General features: G+C 38.4%; 1 protein-coding gene across 2 annotated transcripts in view; it reads left to right on the forward strand.

Moving 5' to 3' along the window:
* CDADC1 (cytidine and dCMP deaminase domain containing 1) overlaps positions 1-19,821 on the forward strand; it is a 40,040-nt gene extending 20,219 nt beyond the window's left edge. For both annotated transcript variants that reach the window (XM_020993760.2, XM_020993761.2), the window contains 5 exons: positions 4,023-4,072; positions 6,864-7,033; positions 8,762-8,951; positions 12,572-12,632; positions 14,157-19,821. In XM_020993760.2, the coding sequence (XP_020849419.1) occupies positions 4,023-4,072; positions 6,864-7,033; positions 8,762-8,951; positions 12,572-12,632; positions 14,157-14,230 (545 nt within the window). In that variant the 3' untranslated portion in view covers positions 14,231-19,821. The remainder of the gene's footprint in view (positions 1-4,022; positions 4,073-6,863; positions 7,034-8,761; positions 8,952-12,571; positions 12,633-14,156) is intronic.
* Positions 19,822-27,982: the final 8,161 nt, after the last annotated feature.

The following is a 27,982-nucleotide window of genomic DNA, read 5'->3' on the forward strand; positions in this document are numbered from 1 at the left end:
TAAACTGAAGTATCCATTGCAGTTACTCACCCTCCCACCCACCTTTGAACTGTAGATCATTGAGAAGTGCCTATCATTCAGATCGATTTCCCTTCACCTAATTAGTTGAATGTCATTCTAGTTAGTGCATATCAGAATAGTTCTCCTTCAAAAGTCCAAAGACAGCAAGTTATAATGTAATAGCAGAGTCATTTGTCCTTTTCTGAACCTCCAAAAACGTGCGTTTAGTTCATGAAACTGCTGGTTGAAGGTGGTGTATCTAACAACAGCTACTTGCATAATATGTAAAGATGGACTTTGAAGAGCAGTGGGGGGAAAAATGCGGACTTGCAAATTCTTCCTTAGACACTATAGTTGTGTGGTCATGGGCCAATGACTTCATCTCTCAGACCCTCAATTTCCCCATCTGTAAAATGGGAATAACAACACTTTTACTATCTTTTAGAGTGGGTGTGAGAAAGGCACCTTGCAAACTTTAAAGCACTCCCTCTCCTCTTGTCTTCCTCATACATACATATGTATACATATGTATATATAGGTATATATGTATATATGAGATGTTATTGAAGGCACAAATTTAAAAATAAATTTGAAAGTTACTTTATCCAAAAAGTATAACCAGTTTATTTCAAATTGATTGTGAATGATACGGATGATGTAATTTATCCCAATTTTGACTAGAGAAAGTAGAAACAGAATGTGTTTTATTTTCTTTGGGCTTTTTTGCTTCATGTTATTCAGGCAAAAATTACTCCATTTAAAAGCAAATGAGATCTGTTGTTTTTGATTAGAAATTGTTGATTTGATAAGCTGTTAGTTCCTTTATTTCCACCATAAATTAAGCTTAAGGCCAAGGTGCTTTATGTTTATTGTTTTTAATGTCAGAAACCTATAAAATGAGACTTCTAAATCAAATTGTTTGAAACCACAATCAGACTATAAAATATCCCTGCCAACTTTCTGTGATCTTAAGAGAAACAGTCTGAAAAAATAACAGGATTGGGCTGAATAATCCTTAAGGTTTCCTCTATCTTCTATGAGTCCATGCTTCAGAATCCTATTGGGGCAAACCTCAGAATTTGCCTCAGTCACCATGAATTTGAACTTCTCACTGTTGTCAACTGAGTGAACCGTGAGAACAACAAGGATAGCAAGAACTGTTTCAGTAAAATTTGAGGATTAGATGAAAGTGTATTTAGATATTTCTTCCATAGCTTTGAGGCTTCCAAACTAGGCACTAAATCTTGGATAAATGAGGACTGATTTCTGCATTTACCTTGCAGAGAAGATGAGGATATGCAGTAAGGTTCCTTACCCTGGGAATTCCCTCCATGGGATGTCACAGGTCTAGTCCTTACACCTATTAAAAACCTGTAATGAAGATTTTTTGTAATTCATTCACTTCTTTATCAGAACTGATGGACATTCTTCTTATTCTTTCTGACAGTTATCAGATTGAAATTAAAGGGGTTGCTCCCCAAGTGAAAAATCCATAATTACATTGTTTGCTTAAGCCCAGGACACCATATACCAATATGATCTCGTTTGGGAAATCTTGGTTATAAATAACTCAATACTTTGTGCCTGTGATTAGGCTGTAATTATATAAAGGATACTAAGCTGTAAGCCTAGAGCAGAGTTCTAGCCACAACTTTTCCATACCCATTTAGTTGATCTATAACAGTGAGGTGGTACCATAGTGCACAGAGCCCTGGGCCTTGAAGTCAGGGAGACCTGATTTCCAGTCTAGATTCAAAAACTTACTAGCCACATGACCTTGGGCATGTCACATAGCTTCTGTCTCCCTGTTTCCTCATGTGTACAATGGGGATAGTAATACCACTTATCACACAAGATTATCTTGAGGCTAAAATAAGATGATGTTTGTAAGGTGTTAGATGATGAAATCTGTACCTACCTCAAGGAATTTGAGAGGAAAAATAAAATGCAAGTTGACAATTGCTTTTGAAAACAAAAAAGAAACAAGTGTTGGGTGACCGTCCTACTATCCTAAATATCCTTAATCTGAGTGGAAAATTTTACTTTGACAAAAGTGAAGTATTAGGGAGTATTCACTGCTAAAAATGGATATATAAATATAGATTCAGTCCTTAGAGTGATTTTTTTCCCTCTTAGATCTAAAGAATTAATTCTATTATCAACTACTCCCCTGGTCAAATATCAGTGACATGAGGTTTCTTTGTGTTTATATTGAAGAAATTGATCTTTCAACAGGCTATTTATTTAATCCACTGGGAGAGGGGAGACCCAAATTCTGCTGAAAAAGATCTCAGGATGGTTGCACAGCTGTGGGAACTTCAGAGTGGGCCTGTTTTTCAAGCTTTTAGCTTCATTAATACTCTTACATTAATGACTCTGAAGTAATTATAAAATGATTTTTTTAAATAACAAAGTTAACTTTGCCAAGCTTGAAACTAACATATTGGTGGGAGGAGAAGCAGACCCATAAAACTTGGACTTGAATTTTTTTTGTTTCAAATTTCTGTTTATTATACACGACATAACTTCTTAGAACAGAGGTTTCAGTCTTATTCTGTTTTATGTTTATGACTTCTGTCACTAGCTTCAGAAATGAACTCAGGGTCACAAATCGAGCTTTTTGTTCCTCCTCGAGGTCAACTGAGAAAGGCAGAGAAGGAGCAAAATGCGTTTTAAACAAAAGCTTCTCAATAAATCTTGGAACAACTGTTTACATAACTTTTTAAATGGATTTGTTTTACATGCTTGCACTTTTCTCACAAGACTATTCCTATTAGATTTTTATGTATTTTCCATGAGTACAGTGTGCCAAAATGCAGGAGGTGAGATCTGAAGATTTCTGTGAACAATGTGAACCTTAAAGCCACTATTTTAGAAACTTTTACATAATTTATTCATCTCTCTTTGTGTGGAAGGATTAGCAACGGTGACATGCTAGTTAAAGAAAGATTTGAAAAGTTCCACTTAGCTCTGATTGTGCCTATGAAATGGTCTGCGTGCAGGCATGGCTGAGCTGATCTCACTCATCTCAGATAGTTCATAGCAATTACAATTATGTTGTTGAGTCATTTAGTTATGTCTGACTCTCTGTGACCCCATTTGGGATTTTCTTGTCAAAGATGCTGAATGGTTTGCCATTTCCTTCAGCTCATTTTACAGATGAGAAAACTGAGGCAGACAGGGTTAAGTGACTTGTCCAGGGTCACACAGCTAGTATGTGTCTGAGGCCAGATTTGAATTTCAGGTCTTCTTGACTCCAGGCCTGATGCTCCATCCACTGCTCCATTTAGCTGCCCTTAACAGTTAAAGAGCCCTTTAGATTTCCTCACAACAATCTTGTGAGCAAACATGCCCCCATTTTAAAGCTGAGGAAATTAAGGCTCAAGGTTTCAGAGCTAGTCCGTGGCAGAGCTGGGCCTTGAAAGTAGACTCTGTCTCCAAACCCACCGTCCTTCCCAGTCTCTGGCTGTCAGAAGGTGGTGTCTGTGGTCTGCTCAGTCATCCCAGCCAGGCACTGACATGTAAAACCTGACTGTCTGCACTGGAAGCCTTCCAGTTCCAATTCAGTACCTTTCTGGGAACAGTGAAGAGGCCCGTTGTTGCCAAAACAACAGTAGAGCTTTTTTTGGAAGAGCTCTGGGCATAGGAGCTAGAAGACCTGTGGCAAATCCTGGCTTTGGAATTGCTTTAAATTATATTTTAGTTCAATTAACAGAAATGTTTCTGCCCCATCCTCCCTTGAAATAAAAGGGGAAAAAAAGCCTTTATAAAAATAATCATAGATCTGGCATTTCTTAGCTATGTGATGATGGGAAAGTAATTTAATATTTCCAAGTCAGTTTCCTCATCTGTAAAGTGAGTATAACACTCGTCCTACTTACTTAAAGCACTATTGAAGTGTGAGCTATATTATGATTTTAGTTTTTCTTATAAGAAAGCACTTTTTCCTCCAAACACTAGGTGGCTCAAATTTCTTACTAAGTTAAACCCACCCTTTTTTTTTTTTGGTTGATTTTTTTCAGAGGATCACAAAACAGGAGTTGGAGCTGTGATTTGGGCCGAAGGGAAATCTGTATGTATGAAAGAACTCTTAGCAATTCCATTTCCATTTACTCTCTGTTTTGTTGCCACATTCTAATCTTAATACACTATAGGTAGAGCTTGAGCTGAATTGGAATTTTGGTGTTCGATTTTTTTAGAATGGGCTTTGGTAGTAGGAATCTGTGAGGTCCCTGAACATTTGTCTCAGTCCCATGCCTGTGTTGTTGTCTGTCTATTATGACAACCATTTAGGCATGGTAGGCTGAGCTGCGCTAGGATTACTGGCCTAGTAGCAGCCTGGGCCCTGCTGTATTTTACAGTCCTTAAGAGTCAACACTCTATGTCACTGTTTTATATCTAGCATCTAGCATAGTGTCATGCACACAAGGAAAAGTGCCTAGTAAATGTTTATTGAATCTAATTGAGTTTTCAGTTCAGTGTAGTAGGTTTGTTTGCTTTCTTATGTCATCTTTTTTTTTTTAAAGGCAGTTGGGGTTAAGTGACTTGCCCAGGGTCACACAGCTAGTAAGTGTCAAGTGTCTGGTCTGAGGTCGAATTGGAACTCAGGTCCCCCTGACTCCGGGTTCAGTGCTCTATCCACTGCCACCTAGCTGCCCCTGCTTTCTTTGTCACCTTGGCAAGGGAGTCATTGACCTTCTTCTAGAGAAATACCTTAGCATCGTTGGGGATGGCTATCATAAACTAATCCTTACCCTTTCAGGTGCCAGAGACTTTATTTTGGCCATTGTTCTATAGAAGCATCTGTTTTGAAAGCAGATTATGCTCAGAATGTATTTATTTGGACTTGGTGAAGTGCTTTTTAAAAATACATGAGATGGATTGTGTGTTTGCTTCTTACAGGGCGTAATTTGACTTTTTCTTAATGATAAGGGTCATCATTATGGGCATCAGGTATTATATTGTGCTTTGATGATTGTCATATGATTCCCTGAGGAGTTTGGAGGTGTGTAGGGCTTGCTTTCCGTACACCATGACAATCCTAGGCTGTCATGCTTTTTGAGAAAACTTGTTACTGCTTTTCTTTCTTTCCCTTTGTTAGCTAGCACTCCCTTCCAGACTGCTTTGAGCTAAGAAAGTAGATAACCGCCTGTAAGAGGATTGGGTCTAGAATAAGAGTAAATGCTCCCAGTATAGCAGGGCCTGAGCATGGCCTTCTGGGCTGGGACTTGGTCACATTGATCTCGGTGGCTCAGATGCTGTTCTTACGTTTCTGGGCAGGACTGTGTTCTGGAAAGTTAAAATTGCCAGGTGAAGTAATCATTACATAAATGAAGTGTAATAATGTGCTCGTGTTGGTCAGCTCTGGTACTGGTAGTCAGTTCTCATTAACCCTAATGATTGGGCCTGATTTTTTCCATATGTCCTGGGCTCACCAACCCCTGTCCCTCTCCCCACCAAATGTAGAGCAGATTCTTTAGCTTCTGATTTCCGATCGAGCAGACATGGATATGTACTTTGTACCAGGTAGAGAGCTAGGCATCTACCTCCCCATGTTGTAAGGATTAAATGAGATAATAATTATAAAGTGCTTAGCATAGGGCCTGGCACAGAGCAAGCATTGTCGTTGTTTAGTTGTTTTTCAGTTACTTCTGACTCTTCGTGACCCCATTTGGGGTCTTCTTGGCAAAGATACTGGAGTTGTTTGCCATTTCCTTCTCCAACTTATTTTACAGATGAGGAAACTGATGCAAACAGTGACTTGCCCAGGGTCACATAGCTAATAAGTATCTGGAGCCAGAGTTGAATTCAGGTCTTCCTGACTCCAGGCCCAGCACTTGGTCCACTGCACCATCTAGCTGCACATCTTATCTAAACTTTGTACGTTGTCTAGGATTCTAGCGTAGAGCCATTTTCTCAGTGGGCTTTTAGTGGATGTTGGCTGAATGAGTGGCATTTGATTGGACTTTTACATAAGGAATCATTGCTTTCTCTGCATTCTAGTTTGTGTGAAGATAGTAGCCTGTTTTCTAAACCTTTGTAACCTAGTACTAGAGCACCAGCTTTGACAAATGGTAGATAGTTTCCTGTTGTGGCTTCTAGAACTTGGAAGAAGCAAACAGAAGTTCTGAGGTGGAAAGGAAAATCTTTTCAGATATTCAGAAATTCTGTAAAAACTCCCATCCAAGTGGCCCATTTTCTCCATTAATAAAGACTAGTCATTCTTACTGAGACCAACGTCTCCAAATTATTTCGATGTGCTTGGTGTTTGACAGTGTGTTTTGCCACCATTCCTCTTTCCACATCTCATGACAGGAGCTCTTATCCAAGTTACTTTTCAACTTCTTAGCTTACTAATTAATACCAGCATAAAATATCTGTTGCAGCACATCATTTGTTCAACAGACATTTATTGAATTCCTTCTTTTTATCCCAAACACTACTAGATATGGGGGGTAACCAAGAAGTATAATGATTTATGAATTCCAGGAGTTTATAAATCTATTTAGATAAACAGCACCAAAAATATACCTTAAACAGTTAGGGAACAGTCCCAAACATAACATAATGAGTGTAAAATCCATGAACTATATGAGATGATCTGATGCTGATTTTTTTTTTTCCCTTGGAATATAACTTTGGCAGGGCCACATTTCAGCAAAAGGAATTAGGCTTCATATTTACTTCTTGATGGTTTAGTCAAAGGAAATGTATGCATACCCACTGTATGCAAAGCATTATACTAGATGCTCAAGTGAAATACATGATGACTTTGGGGAGTGTGATGTATGCGTGTTGAACTATTTTTAAACATCTTGATGAGTTTAAAATTAAACCTATTGGTTGTTTGCTTATATTTGCAGAAAACCTGTGATGGAACAGGGGCCATGTATTTCATAGGATGTGGTTATAATGCCTTTCCTGTTGGATCTGAATATGCTGACTTCCCACACATGGATGACAAACAGAAAGACCGAGAGATCAGAAAGTTCAGATACATTGTCCATGCTGAGCAGAATGCCTTGACATTTAGGTATGGGGATGTTTTTGCATGTGGGTATATTTCTTAATAAGAGTGGGAGTCTGGTGTAGAGGGTGACTTTCTTTCAGAAATTTTTGAATAGCTTTTATTTTTTTAAATACAGGACGATCATTATTTCAGGAAAAAATTAGGATTATTTTTGCTAAACTTGGCTTTTCATGAATGGCCTGTCTCGTGGGCTCCTCGGCTAAGGCATTTTTTTCTCCTGACAATGCTAAGTACAATGAAGCTGAACCATATTTCTCCATTTCCTGTTCCCCTTCTCCTCCCCCCACCCAAACAAATACTCTTTTCTTCCCTTTCCCTCTAAACTGGAACTCCTTAAAGTTTTGCTTTTAGTTCTCGTTCATGCTACACTCCCTCTAAATACTGAGATTGCCTTTGCTTCCTATATCTGTAGCATGTCATTTTACAAAGTGACATAGAGTTTGTTTTAATACTTTAAAGATCCCCTTCATCATGGGCACTCTCTCCACCAGTGCAGATCACAGCTCCCCTGCTGTGTATTTGTCTCCACTAGTGGCTTTGGCTAAGGGTTTCATTACCTGGTGATCCATTACCTTTCCAGATGTATCCCACAAGCAACAGAGAACCCTTTGCTTTAGTGCTTGAAGTTGGACCTGCTGATCTTTTTTCTGTTGTCTTGTTCAGAAAACTAGGCATATACTTCCAGAAGGTGAGCTCCTCAAGGGCAGAGACTAGCGTTTGCCTTTCTTTGTATCCCCAGTGCCTAGCACATTGCCTGGCACACAGTAGGTGTTTAATAAGTGCTCATCTACTGACTGACAGACTGACAGACATGCCACTATCTGGTATGATGATGTTAACACTATTAGCTGGTACAATACTGGATAAGACTTTTTTCAACAATTTCAAGACAATGTGCTGAGGCTTGTCATTCCTTGTCAGTACTAATATTATGGCTTGAAAAAAAAAGATTTGGAACTAAAATCGTTATCATGCACAGTAAGGCTTCTGGGAGAGAAGCAGGGTGTGAGTAGCCTCTTTTTAGGGTTTTTACTTCCTAACCCATAGTTTGCATGCAAAAATTTGCAAGAACTTGGCCTGTGAAATCTGTTCTTTTGTTTACATTTCATTACAGTGACATTTGTTGCATTTGGTGGAGGAGTTGTTTTGTCATATTTAGTTTTTGTGAAGTAAATTGTTAGGACAAGCGTAATATGTTAGAATCAGGTTACAATAAATGCCGCTCAAAGCATAAATGTAAAAGGTGAGATAAAAGATGCTTACTTAGCTTTTTAAGAGGGTAGGAGTCCTTTCTCTGTTAGACTATAAACTCCATAAAGGCATAGATGGAATCATAAACTATGTATCTTCCATAAAATATATAGTATAGGTCCTAAATAAATGTTGGAATTGAATTGAACTCCCAAAGCAGTATTATGTAAAAAGGTAGGATTCTACTGTACTTATACTTCACTGTTTTCCTTTTTCATTTCTTTTTACATCTGCAATTTTTTTGTCTAGCATAATCAGAATTTGTACCAAACCTTACCAGTCTCTTAAAATCTTAACTGATTTTTGTGAATGTGCTTAAATCAAATATGCTTTTTCACCAGTACTAAGCTTAATTACTATTTTTTAATTGCAATGGTGTAGTTTTAAGCAAACCAAAGTTTCGTCTGTTCTCAGAATGTTTAAAGTTTTCTTTAAAACCAGTAGCTTAACACTTTCCTAAGTTTTTCTCATCATTTCTAGGTGTCAAGAAATAAAGCCAGAAGAAAGAAGTATGATTTTTGTGACTAAGTGCCCATGTGATGAGTGTGTGCCTTTAATTAAAGGTGCAGGCATCAAACAGATCTATGCAGGAGATGTAGATGTTGGAAAAAAGAAGGCAGACATCTCTTACATGAGGTTTGAGGAACTTGAAGGTGTTAGCAAATTTACAGTAAGTAGATGAAAGTGTTTTTTCAACAGTGTCCTTCTCTTTGTGTGGTTAAGAAGCTTGAGTTCCCAGTTATTTTAACATTTATGAAAACTATGATGATTGGTTTGATTTCCTATACAAACACTGAAATTATGAGCATTGGACTTGCAAACATCTGTACATATAGAACTTGTTGTGCTGCCTTACCCCAACCCCCCTCCTCCCCACCCCCAATTAGACCTTTTGGCTGTGGATGATTCTACTTCAGGCAAATTTCTTTTTCAAGTATACACAGACATCATTGTTTTTAATCCTTTATTCTTCCTTTCTTCAAAACTCTAACCTAATTACTTCAGGAATATCTCTTATTTCTTTCTCAAATTCCTAAAAAAGGAAATTTGCCTTAAGAAAATAAATGCAATTATCTAGACACCTTAGTTTAGTTTTGTTTTGTTTTGTTTAAATAAAAAAATTTCCATCAAAGAATCAATGTAGTTCATGTCAAAAGCGGTGGCATATCCCTGGAACTAGAGCTATGGAATCAGCAGCCCAGCCACGTTAACATTCTCCCACCTTCTCCAAACATTTACTGGCCTTAGCTTCTCCTGTGCCCTTTTGGAGAATATAACAGAGCCTCTGCGTCCCAGCACCTGTAAACTTGACACCCGGAGTCAGCCTCAGTGGCTGCTCCATATCCGTAGACACTGAGGGCAGCAGCTGCTGCTTGTGGGCTAACCTCCACTCCCAGAATGTGATGCAGGCTCCTTGGGCAAGTACAGACTGGTGATGTTATTCCATTGACAACTGTTGACATGAGCAGAGTTCAGAATCTCCATTGGCCAAAAGTGACCATCTTGTTGTATTCCCTCAAAGTTTGTCATTTTTGGCCTTTTTTTCCTCTAGTGATAATTTGTGTCAAATCATTTGGGCTGCTGGCCTATAGTGACTCCTGCTCAATGGATTTCTGGGTGTCCATGTTTAGCTCACTCTCTTGCCTTCACATCTGTCCAGCCTGTGCTTTCCAGGATTCTATGAGTGCTTCCTGCAGATAGGCCACATATCCCTGGAGTAGTCATATTAGGGCTCTTTGTTTGAATTTAGTTCAGCAAAAACTTAATACAAAAATACATGATAGTTGAATGCTTTTAAACATTAAAACGAATTAATATTACTTTTATTTTGATTATTTTTCACCATATCATTGGGAGATAATTGGTTCTGCTCTGGAATATTGCCAAATCTGGCCTAGGAAGTACTATCTTAGACATTGATTATATAAAGTAAACTGGTGGCCATTTCCCAGACTACTTTGAAGTGAACTACATAGAATCCGATTTTCATCTTACCTAATTCCATGGATATCCTCATTGGAAAAGTAAAGCATCTGGTGCCACAGGGCACAGAGGGCTGAGCCTGGAATCAGGAAGACCTGAGCCTTAGGCATTGACTAGCTGTGTAACCCTGGGCAAGTCACTTTGCCTCTCTCTGTCAATCTCAGTTTTCTCATTTGTAAAATAGGTGTAATAACAGCACCTACTTCCCAGGATTGTTGTGAGGCTCCAGTGAGACAATAATTGTAAAAAAGCTCCTGGTACATAATCGGCACTTACATAAATGCTTATTCCCTTCCCTTCTCATTAGAGTACTGGAAGTATGATTAACTCTGAAACTAAATTAGATGCAGAGTCTGTTGCTTGTTTTTTAAATTACTGTAAAATGGGAGAATGGTGAAGGAATATCCCCCTGTGAATGCTATCAGAAGGGGCCTGTGCTGGCTGTGCGCTGCCTCTCCCTTTGCCCTCAGGAGGCTCTCTTCATGGGCCTTACCATATTTGTCTCTGTGGGGTCCTTGAAAGCACACTGCTTTCTTTGTTTGGATCTGTGAGAGGGTCAGGCAGGGGAGGTGGTGCCATTTCCCTCTGAGAAAACAGCTCTGCTTCAGGGCAGGCCCTGGGCACAAATTGTAAAGTAGGTAAAACGCTTCTGCCTGACCTTTCCCTTGGCCTTGTAGATGTGCCTCTTCTCTCTTCTGTTCCCTCTAGGGACCTGCACTGAAGTTTATCTATCGTATGTCTCATCCCCTCAGGGCCCAAGATACCAGCTAGTTAATGTGATAAAGTAATTTACTCTTTTTTAAAATTAATTAATTTATTTTTAGTTTTCAACATTCACTTCGATAAGATTTTGAGTTCTACCTTTTCTCCCTATCTTTCCCCTGTTGCTACCCCAAGATGGCATACAATTTGATATAGGCTCTACATATACATTCATATTGAACCTATTTTCACATTAGTCATGTTGTAAAGAAGAATTAGAATCAATGGGAGAAAGCATGAGAAAGAAGAAACAAACAAAAAGAAAAAAAAAAGAGAGAGAACAAATAATGTCTTTGATCTGCATTCGGACTCCATAATTCTTTTTCTGGATGTAGACAGCATTTTCCATCATGAGACCTTTGGAGTTGTCTTAGATCCTTGCATTCCTTGCATTGCTAAGAAGAGCTAAGTCTATCAAAGTTAGTCATCATACATTGTGCTGTGTACAGTGTTCTCCTGGTTCTGCTCACTTCACTCAGTATCAGTTCATTTAAGTTTTTCCAGGTTTTTCTGAAGTCTGCCTGCTCATCATTTCTTATAGCACAATAGTATTCCATTACATTCATATACCACAACTTGTTCAGCCATTCCCCAATTGACGGGTATCCTCTCAATTTCCAGTTCTTTGCCACCACAAAAAGAGCTGCTATAAGTATTTTTATACATGTGAGTCCTTTTCCCATTTTTACGATCTCTTTGGGATACAGACCTAGAAGTGGTGTTGCTGGGTCAAAGGGTATGCACATTTTTATAGTCCTTTGCAGTTCCAAATTGCTCTCCAGAATGATTGGATCATTTTACAACTCCACCAACAATGCATTAGTGTTCCAATTTTCCCACATCTTCTCCAGCATTTATCATTTTCCTGTTTTGTCATGTTAGCCAATCTGATAGGTGTGATGTGGTACCTCACAGTTGTGTTGATTTGCATTTCTCTAATTAATAGTGATTTAGAGCATTTTTTCATATGACTATAGATAGCTTTAATTTCTTTATATGAAAACTGCCTGTTCATATCCTTTGACCATTAATCAGTTGGGGAAAAACTAATTCATTCTTATGTGTTCGTGGAGACAGGCTCCCAAGAAATGTGCATTTGAACTGTAGTTTTCTGCATTCAGTGCTTGGGTCTTTATCTGGCCACTTAGTGACTGTAAGGATGAGAGTTTCAAGCCAGGTAGGAGAAGAGGGCAATTCTGAGGCAGCCTAGTGGATACAGCTATTTCTTGAAAGGGGAACTTTCTCCTTTCCCCTTTGCTGAATCTTCTTCTCTGCCCAGGAACCACTCAAGGCCTTTTTCTTTTCTCTGGGTAGTCCTTTCACTTCTGTGGGCCTGTTTCCTCACTTGTAAAATAATCAGATTTATTAGATGATCTCTAGGGGCCCTTTTCAGTGTTCCTAGGAGACAGTAATAAAGCACTCAGTGATGCAGAGCTATGATGAAAATGGCCCCCTTTTCTTGTTTTTTTCATTGTTTTAAAAGCATGGAGTTTGCGGTGTTTTTTATAATTTTTTATATAAATGAAATGTTTGTGCCTTTTACAGTGGCAACAGAATCCAACAGAAGCTCGTATTCTGGGACTAAATGAGTCTGAAACCATAGAGAGTAAGTAAAAATATTGTACTGGCGAGTAACCTGCTATTAAGTACAATGATGCATAAATTGGAGAACCAGATTTGTCTCAGGAATGTTATGGGATGTTTTGTCTTTACTAAGCAGATATTTGCCATATTAAAAGTCGATTTGATAGAGAAAGTTTTACGTGTGGAGTTAGGTGATCCAAATTGATAAGTCAAATCTATACTTTTAGGTACAACCAATTATTAAAACACAAACAAAGAAAGTAGCATCCAATATCAAAATCAGCCTTTTCAGTTAATGTAGAGGATAAGAAAATTACTTCCTAGAACTAAATGATGGAAGTATAGGCATTGTTAACAGACTAAGTTTCATTTCTCCAGAATGATGGGGGGGAGTTAATCCATGATTAACTGAAATTCTATGCCTCATACCTAGATTTCCAATTTTCAAAGAATTAAAATACTATTCAGTACAACTAACACTCTAGCTATACTGAACTTAATTTAATTTTGGATTCAAAAGGAACTTCAGTACTTAAGAAGACATCCTTTTATAGTGGGAAAAGGATAAAAAAAAAAGACAGTTAAAAAACCTAAGTTCACACCTTGAAGTCTGATGCTTGTGTGACTTTGGTCAGTTCACCCAAACTTACTGGACCCATTAACTCGTCTATAAAACTGAGGGACTCGGACTAGATGATCTCCACAGTCCCTTACAGTTCTGACGTTCTGTGGCTTTCCAGACTCCTGATTAAGAGCCTTGATCATTGTCTAATTCTACAAACAGTTGAGTTAGGTGGGCCTTTTGGCTGGCCACATTCTAGATGCAGGATTCTTAGCCCCTAGGGTCAGTAGGCAGCTTTCAGGGGCCTCGCTGCTTGGATGGGAAAACAAATTATGTCTTTACTTTCACTGAACTTTTCATTGAAGTTTAGCATTTCTCTCGATTAAGAATTTAAGACCATTATTCTGAGAAGGGATCCCCCAGACTGTCAAAGAGGTTAAGAACTCTTGATGTAATTAAGTATAAGTTTATGCTGCAACAAAGTGATGTTTATTCAATAATTAGTAACACTATAAATCAGACTCATCCTGCCATTAATAATGCATTTGAGAGGAATTAGGTTAAGTCTGCTTTATGTAAAGAGTAAACTTCACTAAAAATGTAATCCTAGCCTTTTAGTATTTATCAAGTTCTAGGCAAATACATGTTTTAGTTAAAGTAGAAACCATAACTCACAAAGTTGTAGGTTCAATTTAAGTTCCCTGAGATGAGTGGCATTTTGTACTTACTCATACATGAAGTGTTGGTCATAGATTAAGTCTGAATGGTAGTCCAGATCTAGAAAGGTCAAAGTAGGTTTATTTAACAAGCTTCATCTTGTCGTTATACAAACTGACCGGTCACTAGAATTTCTACTTCAGTAGCTCAAGGTGTAAACAGAATTTTTCTAAAGATTGTATTTTGACTCAACAATACCTTGGTCTTCCAATATTACTGTTTTCATCCTATTGCTGTGTTTAAAGAAGTTTTCTTCCTGTGCTTCAGATGGCGTCTTGAGACCTAAGTTAGTGGACGAAGAATGTCACCAAAACAAGAAGTTATGTCTTGGAAACCACTAAAAGAAAAGAAAGTCCTGCCTGAATCAGAGAGGAGGCCGAGAGAATTTTTATTGCACTTTTAAAATTCGTCCTTATCACCTCTCAAATAAGGATGGAATTTGGGGAATAATTGACAAGTACTTTTAAGGAAGTTAATTTATTACTGGGATGTGTGAATAATGTCAATGAGAATATTTTCATTGGAGATTTCCTTGTGTGTTTTCTAGAGTACAGTGGTTTTTTTTAATTGCACTAAATGAGGTATCAACAATGAATAAGACTGTTGGATGGCTGATTTCTGTTGATGTGGAGTCTAAATCAGCTAGTTATCCTGGGCCAGATCCTAGAAGTGAATAAGCTACCCATTTGAAGGGTAGATATTCATTCAGACCATGAGATTGTTGTGTAGTTAACTGCCATAAAGATATAACTGGCAATCTCATGACCTGTAAGAGTTGGTGTAATCCCTGAAGGTCAGCTTTGTGCCCAGGTTTACTAATCAATAGTATCTGCTCCATTTTAATTGATTCTTAGAAAATAAGGTAATTTCTGGTAGACCATGATCTCCATTTTGAAAGTTAGTTTCTAAAATGGTCATTAATTATCCCCAAATCCTTTGAGTAAATTAAATACAAGTCAGATTGACTTGAATGAATTATCACTGAATTATGATGGCACAGGAAAAAAATATTATTTCATGATAGCATTCTTGTTCGTTGACATTATCTTTTGAAAAGGACACAATCTAAAATACTCCTCAAATTTGAGGATCATTTTAACAATAAGATATTTTAGTGTGGTAAATTCTAATGAGCACTTTAGAATTATTTATCCTGTTCTTTATTGTTCCTTATTTATAAGTGATGTTGATAATCTCATGGCTTTGAAAGTGAAAAAATACTACATTGAAAAAAGAAGCATTCACTGCCATTGAGGTTGCTAGAACAATCTTAACAGCCGACAGTATGTGGAGTTTAAGTTCCATTTCTAACTGCTCTCCTTCCCATTTTTATTTGCTGAAGAATTTCTAGAAAATTCCCTTTTGAGAGAGAGAGAATGATGAGCTTTAGTCTTGGCCCACACATGAATAGTGAATGGTAGCATACTCTGCTCCCTTTTCTGTATTTTCTAGGAGGGAGGAGGGAACATCCACTGGCTGATATTCTGAGAGGCCGCCTGCTGCCTTGGGCCATCAGACTTGCTCATCTTCCCTCCAGTTCTGTCCACTTTCTTTCCATCATAGCACATGACTTTTCTAGGCTTGCCCTTCTACCTGCCCAGTTTTCAGCTAATCTCTGTTATTTGATTGGGGATAATATATTCAGGCAAATACAGAGATGGGGAAGAAAGAGGAGATAGTGAAGGGAACAAAGCATACACACATGAAACATACACCAATTATCCAGATAGCCTTTCAAGAGGGACTTAAAAAAAAACCCAAACCTAAGCTCTTTTCTGAGCAAGATTCATACATATTAAAATGTTCAGTATACACAAAAGTAGCGTGAACTTGTTCAATATGTATTTTTCATATGCATCTGTGTGAGACTGGACTTGAGTTATTTTGTAGTATTGAGTCTTCCAGCAGAATATTTTATTGACTCAGCCAGCATTTATGGGGTGAATATGTATTTGTGTGCCCAGCTTTGTCTTAGACCCCGCAGGGGCAGAGTGCAAAAACTTATGCTAAAGTGGTAAAGTTCTAAGTGAAATTTCCCTGGAACATCAATTAGAAGGGGCTAATTGATTGCCATCGCACAATGGAGCACCTAAATGGTGTTTGCTATCACTGTTAAGTTTAGCTTTCAGTTTAAGGAGGTAGTTACATGTGAATGATGGCTTAAAAGGTTTCTCTTTTGCTTTCCCTCTCCAGTAGGTTTTCAGGTTCAATATTACTTTCTTGTAGGTTGTTTTATCCAGGAAAAAAAGTTTCCATAGGAAATAAATCATTTGGTAAATTAATTTCATTGAAGTTTTAAGCAGACTTCTAAAAAATGAACAAGATAGAACTAAGGTAAGTTCTAATTGGTGATAGAAATTGAAACTACGGCTTTGTGTACTAGCAGTATTAGAGATTTATTTAGCCAACTGACTTGACTGGAAGTTTTCTTTTCCGCAGCATAGTAGGAGATGAGAATTTCTACTTTATTCTTTTAAATCCATTGTTGTCCATAATGACTGAAATGAAGACATGTGAATACTTGAGGAATCTCTTGCTGTTTGCTCCTCCCCTCCCTTCAGCCAAATGCCAAAGTCCCAGGCTCCATGGATCTTTTCTATCACATTGACACTGTTGAATAAATTGAATTATGGACATAATTTCATTGCAACCTTCCTGGATCTTTTGCCTTGGTCTGGAGGCTTTCTTTCTCAGATGTTTTTTTTTTAACTGGGGAATATAGGATGTCTCTGTCTGTTAGCTTTCCTTGTTTCATATTGAGAAATAGAATGCTAGTAGGTAGAATTTAGTCTGTGTTCAGAGTTGCCTATACACTGTTAAATGAGCATGGGTGTTAAGCTGAGAACTGCTTCAAAATTCCATCTGGATGTGGCATCAGAAATTCAGTCCTTGTTCTAGGGTGGTTGTACTTGATTTGCATCAGTTTTAAGTTTGGATTATAAAAGCCAGGTAAATCACCTCAGACTCACAGACCAAAGGCATATAAAGCTATATGAAATAATCATGCATGATTCAGTCCAGTCCAGTCTTCCAGACAGAGCACAGTAATTCATCTCCAGAGCATCATCCTGAAAGGGTATGGGCGTGAAAGAAATCACGGTACAAGCAAATATATATTTTAATCAACATGGAAACTATATCCCACAGTTCTAGCTAACAGTTCTTTAGGCTACTGACACTCACTTTAACACATCCATTAACTATAGGAAAGACGACTAAAGAATTTTCAGGCAATGAATTTTTAAAAACTAGCTTTTAGGCTGGTGATGTCTAGAGTCACTAGTATTTTATACCTATTAGTGTAGTTCAGGTTGGTGTTGGGGTCATGATTAGACACCACCTGTTTTGAAGTCACATTTCTATCCTCAGGAGGTATGTAGACATGTTGGTAAGTGCAATCCTCTGCCTTGCCTCTTAGAGCAAACATTTTTACTACTAAGATGACTAATGTTTCCTGCTTTCTCCTGAATAAATAGCTCCTGGGCCCAGTGGGCAGGCATCGTACCTAACTAACCATTGTACATAGGGTAGCTGTTCCTACTCTATTAAACATATAATAAGGTGCTTTAATACATGAAAATGGGTGTTATTAAACTTTCGGTACCAGATAAACTTCAGTTTGCCGGAAGCACAGAGACATTCTGTCATTCAGAATGCCCACTGTCTACAGTTTACTTGGTGTAAGCCTTGGGTTTGCTTATGTACGCATGGATCTCCGGCAGATGTTTGTTTTCTTTTTAAAGTCACTATGTAAACTTTGAGGGAAATGCACACTCTTGATGTAATGTTGAAATTCTTTGGAATTGTTGCATTGTTCTTGTGTACTTTTTTCCCCACTATGTCCCATTTAAGCATCACCAGCAAGTTCAGGTTTAAAGGGGTCTGCTTTAAACTGTGTAACTTGAATATCCATTTTCATTAAATGATTGTCATCATGTTCAGTTAATACTTTCATGTCAAATACATAGTGTGCCCCAAAATGTATGCAGCGGCTATATTTATTTTCTGAAAAAGAAAAGATATTAGTTGTGGGCTGAAGAAGTATATGTACATTTTGGGAGGACATCTTGTTTAGTCCCAGAAAGTAAGAGGGCCAGTATCAAGTAGCATCTTAAGATAATCCCAGTAATTTTTTTTTCATTTTAAAATGCCTTTGGAGAAAAAAAATTTATGTGAGAATGATGGTCATCTCCCTACCTATTTTGGTGAAGGGGACCAAAAAAGCTACATGTGGTCATGCTTCAGCTTTTCAAAATGGAGGGAATCATCAGCTTTTTAAATGGGCTGGTTATATTATCATTTTTGAAATGGGGCAAAATTAATGCTGCCAAACAGTTGCACACTTTCAAAACCAATACCTCACTCGCCATCATGACTTAGTCTTTTACAAACATTTTTATGAATCATTTTTAGATTTTTTCTGAATCATTTAATCAACTTTTCAAATGTCTGTCCAATGAAAGAATATTTTAAAAATCAAAAGTAAGTACCTAATTCATGCACAGAAATTTCTGGGGAATAAATAGAGAGCTGGCGTTGAGTTTGATAAAAAATTCCTTATATCTTTTCTTTTTTTCTAAAATAACTTCATTACAAAGTTAGGACTCTCAACAATGTAAACTAGGAGCAGAAAGAATAAAATCATGAAATCCAAACACTTTGGTTGAAAAATTTAAAAATACTTAGTACAAATTTAAACAAAATAATACTTGAATCTGACCTGAGATTTATTTTCTGTATGTAAACTTAAAAAGGTTTGCTGCCCTTGTTTTTTTTTTTTTAATTCAACCAGAGTTCATGTGAATGTACTTCTATTTCTACTTTTCCCACTTTGTATGTCTTCATTTTTTTTTTGTTCTCAGGCATGTTTTTTTTTTTAATGGGACAATAGTATCATTAAATAGATATAAATGTATTCAGCCACACTCCAGTTGCTGGTCATAAAGGTTGTTTCTAGGTTTTGCTGAAATCCCATTTGAAGTGAATTAGCCACAGCCTTCATATTCCGATTCTGTCCCTTGGATGCAATGGATATTCAATAAATGCTTTTTGGTGATATTAGATATATTAAAGCCCTACATTTTAATAGTTTTATGTAATTTTTGTTTTAAATAGGGATTATTTTCTATCACCATAATTTCTTAAAAAAAGAAAAACCACATTCTATATTTTTAACTAGGCATCCACTCCACCATAATGTCTGTGTGCTCCCTGGAGATGGATGTTACAAGGATGCATGTATGTCTTCCTAATGGGATGGGGATGAAATTATGAACACTTACTAAGTTATAGTGGATGAGTCTTTTTAAAAAAAAATGACTATTTGGAATAAGTTTACACCAGAGAGGCTCACCTTAATTCTGACTCTTTACAATTGTGGCTTTTTTTTTAAAGGACTTTAAAATTGGGGTGTTTCCCTACTGGGCCTGTGTGTGTGTGTGTGTGTGTGTGTGTGTATTATATCACCATTGTCACTAGAATCTACTATATCATCATTGCCACTAGAATTAGTTTAATTCTTTAGCAACATTCCAAAGTGTTGATATTGGCTGTTCTCTAGCCTTGGCTGAAAAACAGCTTATGTCGAGGTGGCTTTCCTTACGGGTATTTTTGACTAGGTCACAAAATGCTATGAGACAAATAGCAGATTTTCCTTTTACATTGAATCTCATCATGTATGGGGGATGGAATTGTTTTTATCTTTTCTAAAGGCTCAGTCTAGTATAATTTTAATTCTCAAGGGAAATAAACTTCAGTGTTTATATAAAAACAAATGGACATATGGTATTTATATAAGGAAAAAGAATTTCAGCTTCTATCTGTATTTAAATTGATATCCATCCTTATCTGTCTTGTGATAATGGTTGTTAGTAAAAGATTGAGAGTTGTAGGCTCCATTGCAATTTTCTGCTAATAAATTGTCAAATTACAACAGTTTGAGGTCGTAAGTCATTGTGCCTTTTAACTTCTTTCATGATGAAAATTCTTTCTCTAAAGTATAAGCCAATAATAGAATCATAGATTTAGTCCTGGAAGGGACCTCAGAGGTGACCGTGTACCTTCTTCATTTTACTAATGAGAAAACAAGTTCAGAGACCTTATTGTACCCAGATAGTAAAGTGAAGAGCTGGGATTCCAAGAGGTACTCCCCTCCAATCTAGCATTTTTCTCACTGCTGTTATATTTCCACATTTCTGTTACACTTTAAGGTCTGCAAAGCATATGCACGTTAGCTCATTATATTCTCACAGCTGTGAGGTTGGTGCTGTGTGCCATAATTTCCATTTTACATATGTCAACAGACTCGGGTTAATTGATTTGTCCAGGGTATCACAGTGGTTTTTCTGACTCCAAGTTCAACATTGTCCACTATGTTCTACTCCTTTGACATTACCAGTCAAGGCTATGATTCCTCCAGCTCATCCCTGGCCTTCCCAAAACTCACTTTCTCATGGTAAGTTTTATTTTTGACCCAACAAACTAATGTTAAACCATTAGTGCATGTTTGTGTCATGCACTTGCTCACAGAATCTCATCTGTTTAAAGTTTCCCTCTGAGTGAAAATCCTAAGTGCCTAGAGTTAAGTAAATCAGTGAAACACAAATCCAAAGTAAAGAGGCCTTGGCAGTGATGGGCTTCCTCCAGAAGGCCATTGTCTTTGTGAATGATAATGCAGCGTGTCCAGCAGAACCAGAAATGTTCTTCTGGTTTAAGCTATTGAACTATTACAGACACAGGAAAAATATACTGACATAGCTAATAATATATTAGGTGAGTTGTTAATAGTGTCTCTCAGTTGTCAGTATGTTTATCCCCAAAATCCATTGGAGTTTGAGAGGAAAAAAAAAAGCAAGGAGCCCTCAGAGGAAGAGGAAAGCTTTGGAAGCCTGAAGGGTATATAACATTAAGCCATTTGCTAGGGAAAACATGATTCTTTCCAGAAGGGCATGAATCTGCTCTTGAGTAACTGGCATCTATCCCCAACCACTGTGGGTGAAACTGTAGAAAAGTTGGCTGGCAAGTTATTTTTACACTACACACCCTACTTCCTATAAAAGGTTGGCATCAATGAGTATTTCAAGGACACAAGAAGAATACCAGGCTGGCTTGGAGTCATGATTAGAGGGGAACCAGAAACTGCCTGATGACCTTTTTTTTCTCAGTCTGAAGTGGATGGAGCAGCTGCCCAACCCCCTAACTGGAGAAAGATAGCTATACCTGAGGAGACCTGGGAGGATGCACCCTCATTGTAATCCATAGTGGCTTCAGTGCCAAGACTACATTGGCTCCTGCATGATTCACCATTTACCCAGGTGGTGAGGTGGTTACCATTCATGTTTTAGCTGCTGGCAAATTTTCTGTTTGGATAAGGACAATGGTCTACAGTTTTCCTGTTTCTGATGCCATATTCCCAGAATCCACCATGCAAGCCACAGAGAAAGGTTCTCCAAAATAGAACTGAGCTTTTAGCAGATAGAAATGCATGTTTTTTTCCTGTTCTGGTTTTTCTCACGTCTCACTACAGGTATTGTCCTTTTCCCTTTAAAAAAAAAAGATTCCTGGGGCAGGTAGGTGGCACAATGGGTAGAGCACCAGTCCTGGAGTCAGGAGGACCTGAGTTCAAATTCAGTCTCAGCAGATACTTGACACACACTAGCTGTGTGACCCTGGGCAAGTCACTTAACCCCAATTGCCTAAAAGCAAAAAAATAAAAATTTTTTAAAAAAAATTTTAAATAAAAAATAGAAAAATAAATTCCTTTTAGAAAGAGACAGGTATCAACAAATTTAAGCTTCATCCCACCCCCAAGCTCAGTCCCTCCAAACAGGTGAACATGAACAGAACTTTAAAAAGTGGTTGGCACTGGGGTACAGACCCACTCAAACTTTGTAACAGCTCTCTCGTAAGTTATTACCAATGCTGTCCATTGTATGTGAGCTGAGTTTTGTCATTTAAAGTTTATGGTTTATTCTTAAATGTTAGGGGACTGTTTTGCATTTGTGACATGAGAAGGTGATTAATATATTATAAGATATCTACACAGATCAGTATGATATGAGGTAGGATGTGACAAGACCTAAGAAGAGGTTTAGACAAAGTGCTCTAAGAAATTCAAGGCAGGCGAGGTCATTTTCAGCTGGGGGCTGAAAAATAATTTCTTCACATGATAACGGGGGAAGCAAGTAAATGACAGCTCTTTTCCTCCCATTTCCGCCCAGTGTGACATTACTGTGGAGGTGAAAATTGAAGCCCGTGGGGACTATGAAGAATACAGGTCCAACCAGAGTGGCATTTGGCACCCCAATTTTTGGCTTCTAATGAATTCAGTGTGCTTTAAAAAGATATCATGAAGGCTCAAAACACCCACCAGAGTATTAACAAAAAAGAAATATCTTTGCATTGCAGAAGCCAAAACAGAATCTGAGGGTTGAGGGCACTAATCCCTCACGGGACACAAGCCGATAATCAGAGTCAATTAAAAAACCAAACACAGGCGTCCTGTCTCCCACAGAGAGCTCTATTCCCAAGACACAGAGCCCTGGAGACAAGGCGCTTTTGCAAGGGATTCATGAATCCACAAATAAACAAATAGACCTTAGGATTGAATGAATAGTGTAGGTGGAGGATATATTTTCCAAATGTATGTAAATGCAGTTGTGATTAATGCAATAGAAGAGTGGATAGACGGTCTTGGAGGGAGGAGATATAGTTTTAATTCCCAACTTAGACACCTATTAACTATGTGATCATGAGCATGTTACTTGTCCTGATCACAAGCAAGTTACTGGAATCTCTGGTATCTCTTCTATCAAATGATAGACTGATACCCAATCAGAAGGAAAATCCATGTCTCCTACCTTAACAGGGTTATTGCAAGGAAGCTGCTTGCAAATCTAAGTTCAAATCTGTCCTCAGATACATACTAAGCTGTGTGATCCCAGGCAAGTCACTTAACCTCTGTCTGCCTCTGTTTCCTCATATGTAAAATGAGGATAATAATAGCACCTCCCTCCCATGGTTGTCCTAGGGACAAATGAAGTAATATCTGTAAGCACTAAACAATAACTAATGCATAGTAGGTGCTATACAAATGCCAACTATCATTATTATTTCCTTAAAGTACTTTGTAAAAGTTAACATTAGATTCATCATGGCCCTTTATTTTAATTATATTTAAAATGACTTTAATAATACTCATTCTGTATTTCTTAATCAATAGATACTCCATTAGAATTTGAACTCCTTGAGAACAGGGACTGATTTTTGTTTTGTTTTGTTTTTGCATTTCTCTGTATTTCCAACACAGTGACTGTTACGCTGTAGGCATTTAATAAATACTGTCCTAGGCCATGTTAGTAGAGCACATTCCTTATAGCCCCCCCCCCCCCAGAGGCCCACTCCCAAGTCACCTCAATTCTCGGAGGCCAAAAACACCAGCTGACAAACAGTACTTCTTATCCCTCAATGCTGTCTCTAGGCTATTCCTCTACCATCAACCCTCAATGAATTTTCCTTTTAATTTTTTTTCATGAATTCGACATTAACATACACAAACTTTTCACTATACAAGGACCAAAAGAGAATTATATATGACACTATGAATTTCAATTATGTATAATTTGGTTTATTAAAATTTTACATGGTAGTAAAAAAAAATCACCCTTTTGTGTCTCTTGCATCTTTTTTGCATTTTAAAAAGTGTTTTATTGATATTCTCTTTTGCATCTTTAACATTACCCATACTTCAGGATGCCCCCCATTCATAACAACTTCCTCCACCATAAGAAATAAGCCATCAAATAAATCAACACATTGGCCATATCTGAAAATGTGTGTCTCATTTTGCACCTCTAGTCCCTTGCCTCTCCGCCAAGAGGAAAGAGGCCTTTTTCATCTTTTCTTCTAAGACTGTTCACTTAATTGATCAGAAACCTGAAGTCTTTCAAAGTTGCTTTCCTTTCTGTTGCTGCAGTCATTGTTCAAGCTGTTTTCCTGGTTCTGTTCTCTGGTTTCTCTGGTTCTCTCTGGACTGCTTCATAAAAGCATGACATGTTTTCTTCTATGTTCTTGTATTACATCTATACTCTCTTACCCCCATCCTTCTTAGAGACTGCTGACCTCCATTCCACATTGCTCCCAATTTTTCTCAGTTACTTTAATACTCTGTGGCTTACCTCTCCACCCCATCATCTGCCATCATCCTTGGAAACTTCATTTATGCCAATAACCTCAATCCCCTTAACTCTAAACAAACTCCTTCACACTGTTGTAGTCCAAAGCTGACAAGGGCACACTTTAACACCCATCATCTCTTGGTTTTTCCCCACATCAAAAAGCCTTTGTCCATATGCTAGTCCTATTCTTTTCACTCACACTAGGGCTACTTACTCTTTGGGCAGCTAGGCAGTAAAATGGATAGAGTGTTGGGCCTGGAATCAGGAAGATTCATTTTACTGAGTTCAAATTTGGCTTCTGACATTTACTAGCTATGTGACCCTGGGCAAATCATTTAACCCTGTTTGCCTCAGTTTCCACATCTATAAAATGAGCTACAGAAGGAAATGTTCCATTTTGGGGGGGGAGGCAATTGGGATTAAGAGTCACACAGCTAGTGAGTCTTATATGTATGAGGTCAGATTTGAACTCGGGTCCTCCTAACTGCAGGACCAGCACTCTATCTGCTGTGCCACCTAGCTGACCCTGCTGGAGAAGGAAATTGCAAACCACTCTAGAATCTCTGCCAAGAAAATCCCAAGTGGGGTCACGGAGAGTTGTGCACAACTGAAAAGCAAACAACAATAAAGACTATTCTTTACCCATACCATGCCTGTTTTTAGTCCATCTCCCACATTCTGATTTCACTTGCCTCCATACCCACCCTTGAGCTCAAACATTGGCCACTTTCATTACACAAAATTCTTTTTCCCTTCTAAAATGCCACCATTTCTGATTTGCAAATACTTAATCTCTAGATATCTCATACCATCTAATTTCTTTCATCCTGCTCCAGGACTGAAGATAGTTGCTGGAGAAACTCATGAAATTACTTCACTAACTGCAAATTTGTTATATAACTTCATCTTGATCTTTTATACTCCTTGATAACACTTCCATGCCCTTATGGAATCTTGTACTCTTTTACCCTCTGCAGCATTTGTTCCAAACCCTTTCCTCTCTCCTCTTTCTTGATCCCATTCTTTCTGTGGGTACCTTTCTCTCCCTTGCCTTTCCAGCTGCCCGTTATGTGTTGAACCCCCTTCCTCACCCCCCCCTTCCCCATTAGATTAGAAGCTCCTGTTGGTGTTCTGGCCCAGGCTCTACTACTGGAGCGGCCAAGCCAAGCCTGGAGGATCCTTTGAATTGGAAGGTCTGACTTGCAGTGGGGCTGAAGCGCAGAGAGTCTACATTAAGTCTGAAAACAATATGGTGATCCAATGGGAGGGGGCAATAGGGTAGGGAAGCTACTAAGCTGCCTTAGGCAAACCCAGCCCAAGTTGGAAATGGAAGCTCAAAGTTCCCATGTCTATCAGCAGGAAGAGGCATCTGTCCTGAATACCCTGAACTTCCAGACTGGGGAAATAGGGAGAACAGTCTTTAAAAAAAATTTAATGTAATCTCTGCAAGGGCAGAGACTGTCTTTTTAAAATTGTATTTATGGTTCTAGCATTTAGAACATACCATAACTGCACACACAGCAAGCAAGCTCACTGTTTGTCTGTCTATCAAACTCAGAAGGGTTGGCTTAGCTTCTTACTTAATCAAGGTGGTTTAATCTGAGTTTCTCAGGCCTTCAAAATGCAGCATCATCAACCATGTTCTCCTTCCCTGAGGTCACAGAAGTACCTAAAACATCTCTAAGGTCCTACCAATCCTCTCCACTTGTGTCTTTCCTTTCTTCATATTCCCCCAATCTTAGTGCAATGTCTGGTGCACCATGCTAAGTGAATATTTTCTGACTGACTGTTATCGATCCCATTCCTTCCCACTTCCTCCAGGATTTTACTCAGTCAAGAGACAGTCAACAAACATTTATGAAGCACCCACTATATGCCAGGTATGGTGCCAAGTCTTGGGTATACAAAGAAAGGCAAAAAAAAGTCCCTGTTCTCTAGTAGTTTACAATGTAATGAGGGAGACAACATACAACAACTACGCGTAAACAAGATATGTAAGGGGTAAACTGGCCATCATCTCGGTAGAAAGACGCTAACATTGGGGAGAACTAGGAAAGGCTTCTCAGAGGGCATGAGACTTCGAGGGTTCCAGGGAAGCCAGGGGGAGGAAAGGAGGAGAGAGAGAACTCCAGGCCAGGGGGACAGCCAAGGAAAATTCCTGGCACCGGGAGCTGGAGTGTTGTGTGGGAACAGCATGGAAGCCGGCACCCCTGGATTGTAGAGTATGTAGAAGGGTGCAGGGTACAAGAAGACTAAAAAGGTAGGGAGGTCCCAGGTCATGGAGGGCTTTAAAAACCAAATAGAAGTTTTTATGTCCCCCCCCTCCCCGGGATAATAGAAACCCAGCCACTTTAGGTTATTGAGTAGGGGGTCAGACTTGAGCTTTAGGAAGTTCACTTGATATCTGAATGGAGGATATATTGAAGTGGTGAAAGACTTGGGGCAGGGAAACCAACTGTCAGGCTACGACAATAGTCTAGGAGTGAGGTGATGAAGGCCTGCTCCAGGGTGGTCACAGTGTCTGAGGAAAGAAGGACCTTATATGAGACATATTAGGAAGTTAGAAATGGCAGAATTTGGCAACTAATTGGATATGGAGGTTGGTGAGGGAGTAAATGCTTGAGGAGGACATCTAGGTTGCTACTGTGGGTGATGGAAGGTGGTGGTACCCTAGAGAGTAATAAGGAAGTTAGAAAGAGGTAAGGGCTTGGGGAGAAAGATACTAAGTTCAATTTTGTATGTGATGAATTTAAGATGTCTAGTTAGATATGTCCAATAGGCAGTTGGAGATGTGAGCCTGGAGGTCAGGGCTGGACAAACATATCTGAGAATCTTCTTCAGAGAGATAATTGGATCCATAAGAGCTCATGAGATCACCAAGTGAAATAGTATAGAGGGAGAAGAGAAGAAGGGCCAGGAGAGAGCCTCACATGGACAGTGAGGAAGCATGATCTGGATAAAGATCCAGCAAAGGAAACCTGGCAGGAGTGGTCCGCCAAACAGGAGGATAACCAGGAGAGAGAAGTTTCATAAAAACCTAGAGACAAGAGAGTTTCAAGGACAAGATGGTGATCAATAGGTGTCAAAGGCTGCAGAGAGGTCAAGAAGGCTGAGGACCGAGAAAAGGCAATTAAGAAATCCTCCGTTCCATGACAATCCAAAAGGACTCGTGATGAAAAATGCTATCCACATCCAGAGAAAGAACAATGGAGTCTGAATGCAAGTTGAAACATACTATTTTCTCTTTTTATTTTGTTTTTTTTCTTTCTTGTGTTTTTTCCCTTTTGTTCTGATTATTCTTTCACAACATGACTAATGTGGAAATATGTTTAATATGATGGTACATGTATAGCCTATTGATATAGGCTATATTGCTTGCCATCTTGGGGAGGGGGGAGGGAAGGGAGGGAAGGAGAATAAAATTTGGAACTCAAAATCTTATAAAAGTGTATGTGGAAAACTATCTTCACATGTAATTGGAAAAAATGAAATACTGTTAAGTAGAAAAAAATAAAGTTATCATGTAAATTTTTTAAAAATGTTATCCACTTCCAGACAGAACTGATGAACTCTGAAAACCAATTGAAGCACACTTTTTTCACTTTGTTTATTTTCCTTGCTCTTTTCACAACACGGCTAATGTGGACATTGTCTGGCATGACTTCATATGTATAATGGGAATCGTATTTCTTGCCTTCTCAATGGGTAGAGGAAGGGAGAGAATTTGGAATTGAAAATAAAAATAAATTAACAAAAAAGAGAGACAATTGGTAACTTTGGAGAGAGTGGTTTCAGTTGAACCATTCAGTTCAGATTGTGGAGTTAAGAAGAAAAAAGACAAGAAGTGGAAGAATTTATCATAGATGGCTTTCTCAAGCTGTTTAACCACAAAAGGGAGAAGAGGGATGGAATTACAGC

The sequence above is a fragment of the Phascolarctos cinereus genome, unplaced genomic scaffold (assembly GCF_003287225.1).
Source record: "Phascolarctos cinereus isolate Bilbo 61053 unplaced genomic scaffold, phaCin_HiC Scaffold_726;HRSCAF=1367, whole genome shotgun sequence".
NCBI lineage: Eukaryota > Metazoa > Chordata > Mammalia > Diprotodontia > Phascolarctidae > Phascolarctos > Phascolarctos cinereus.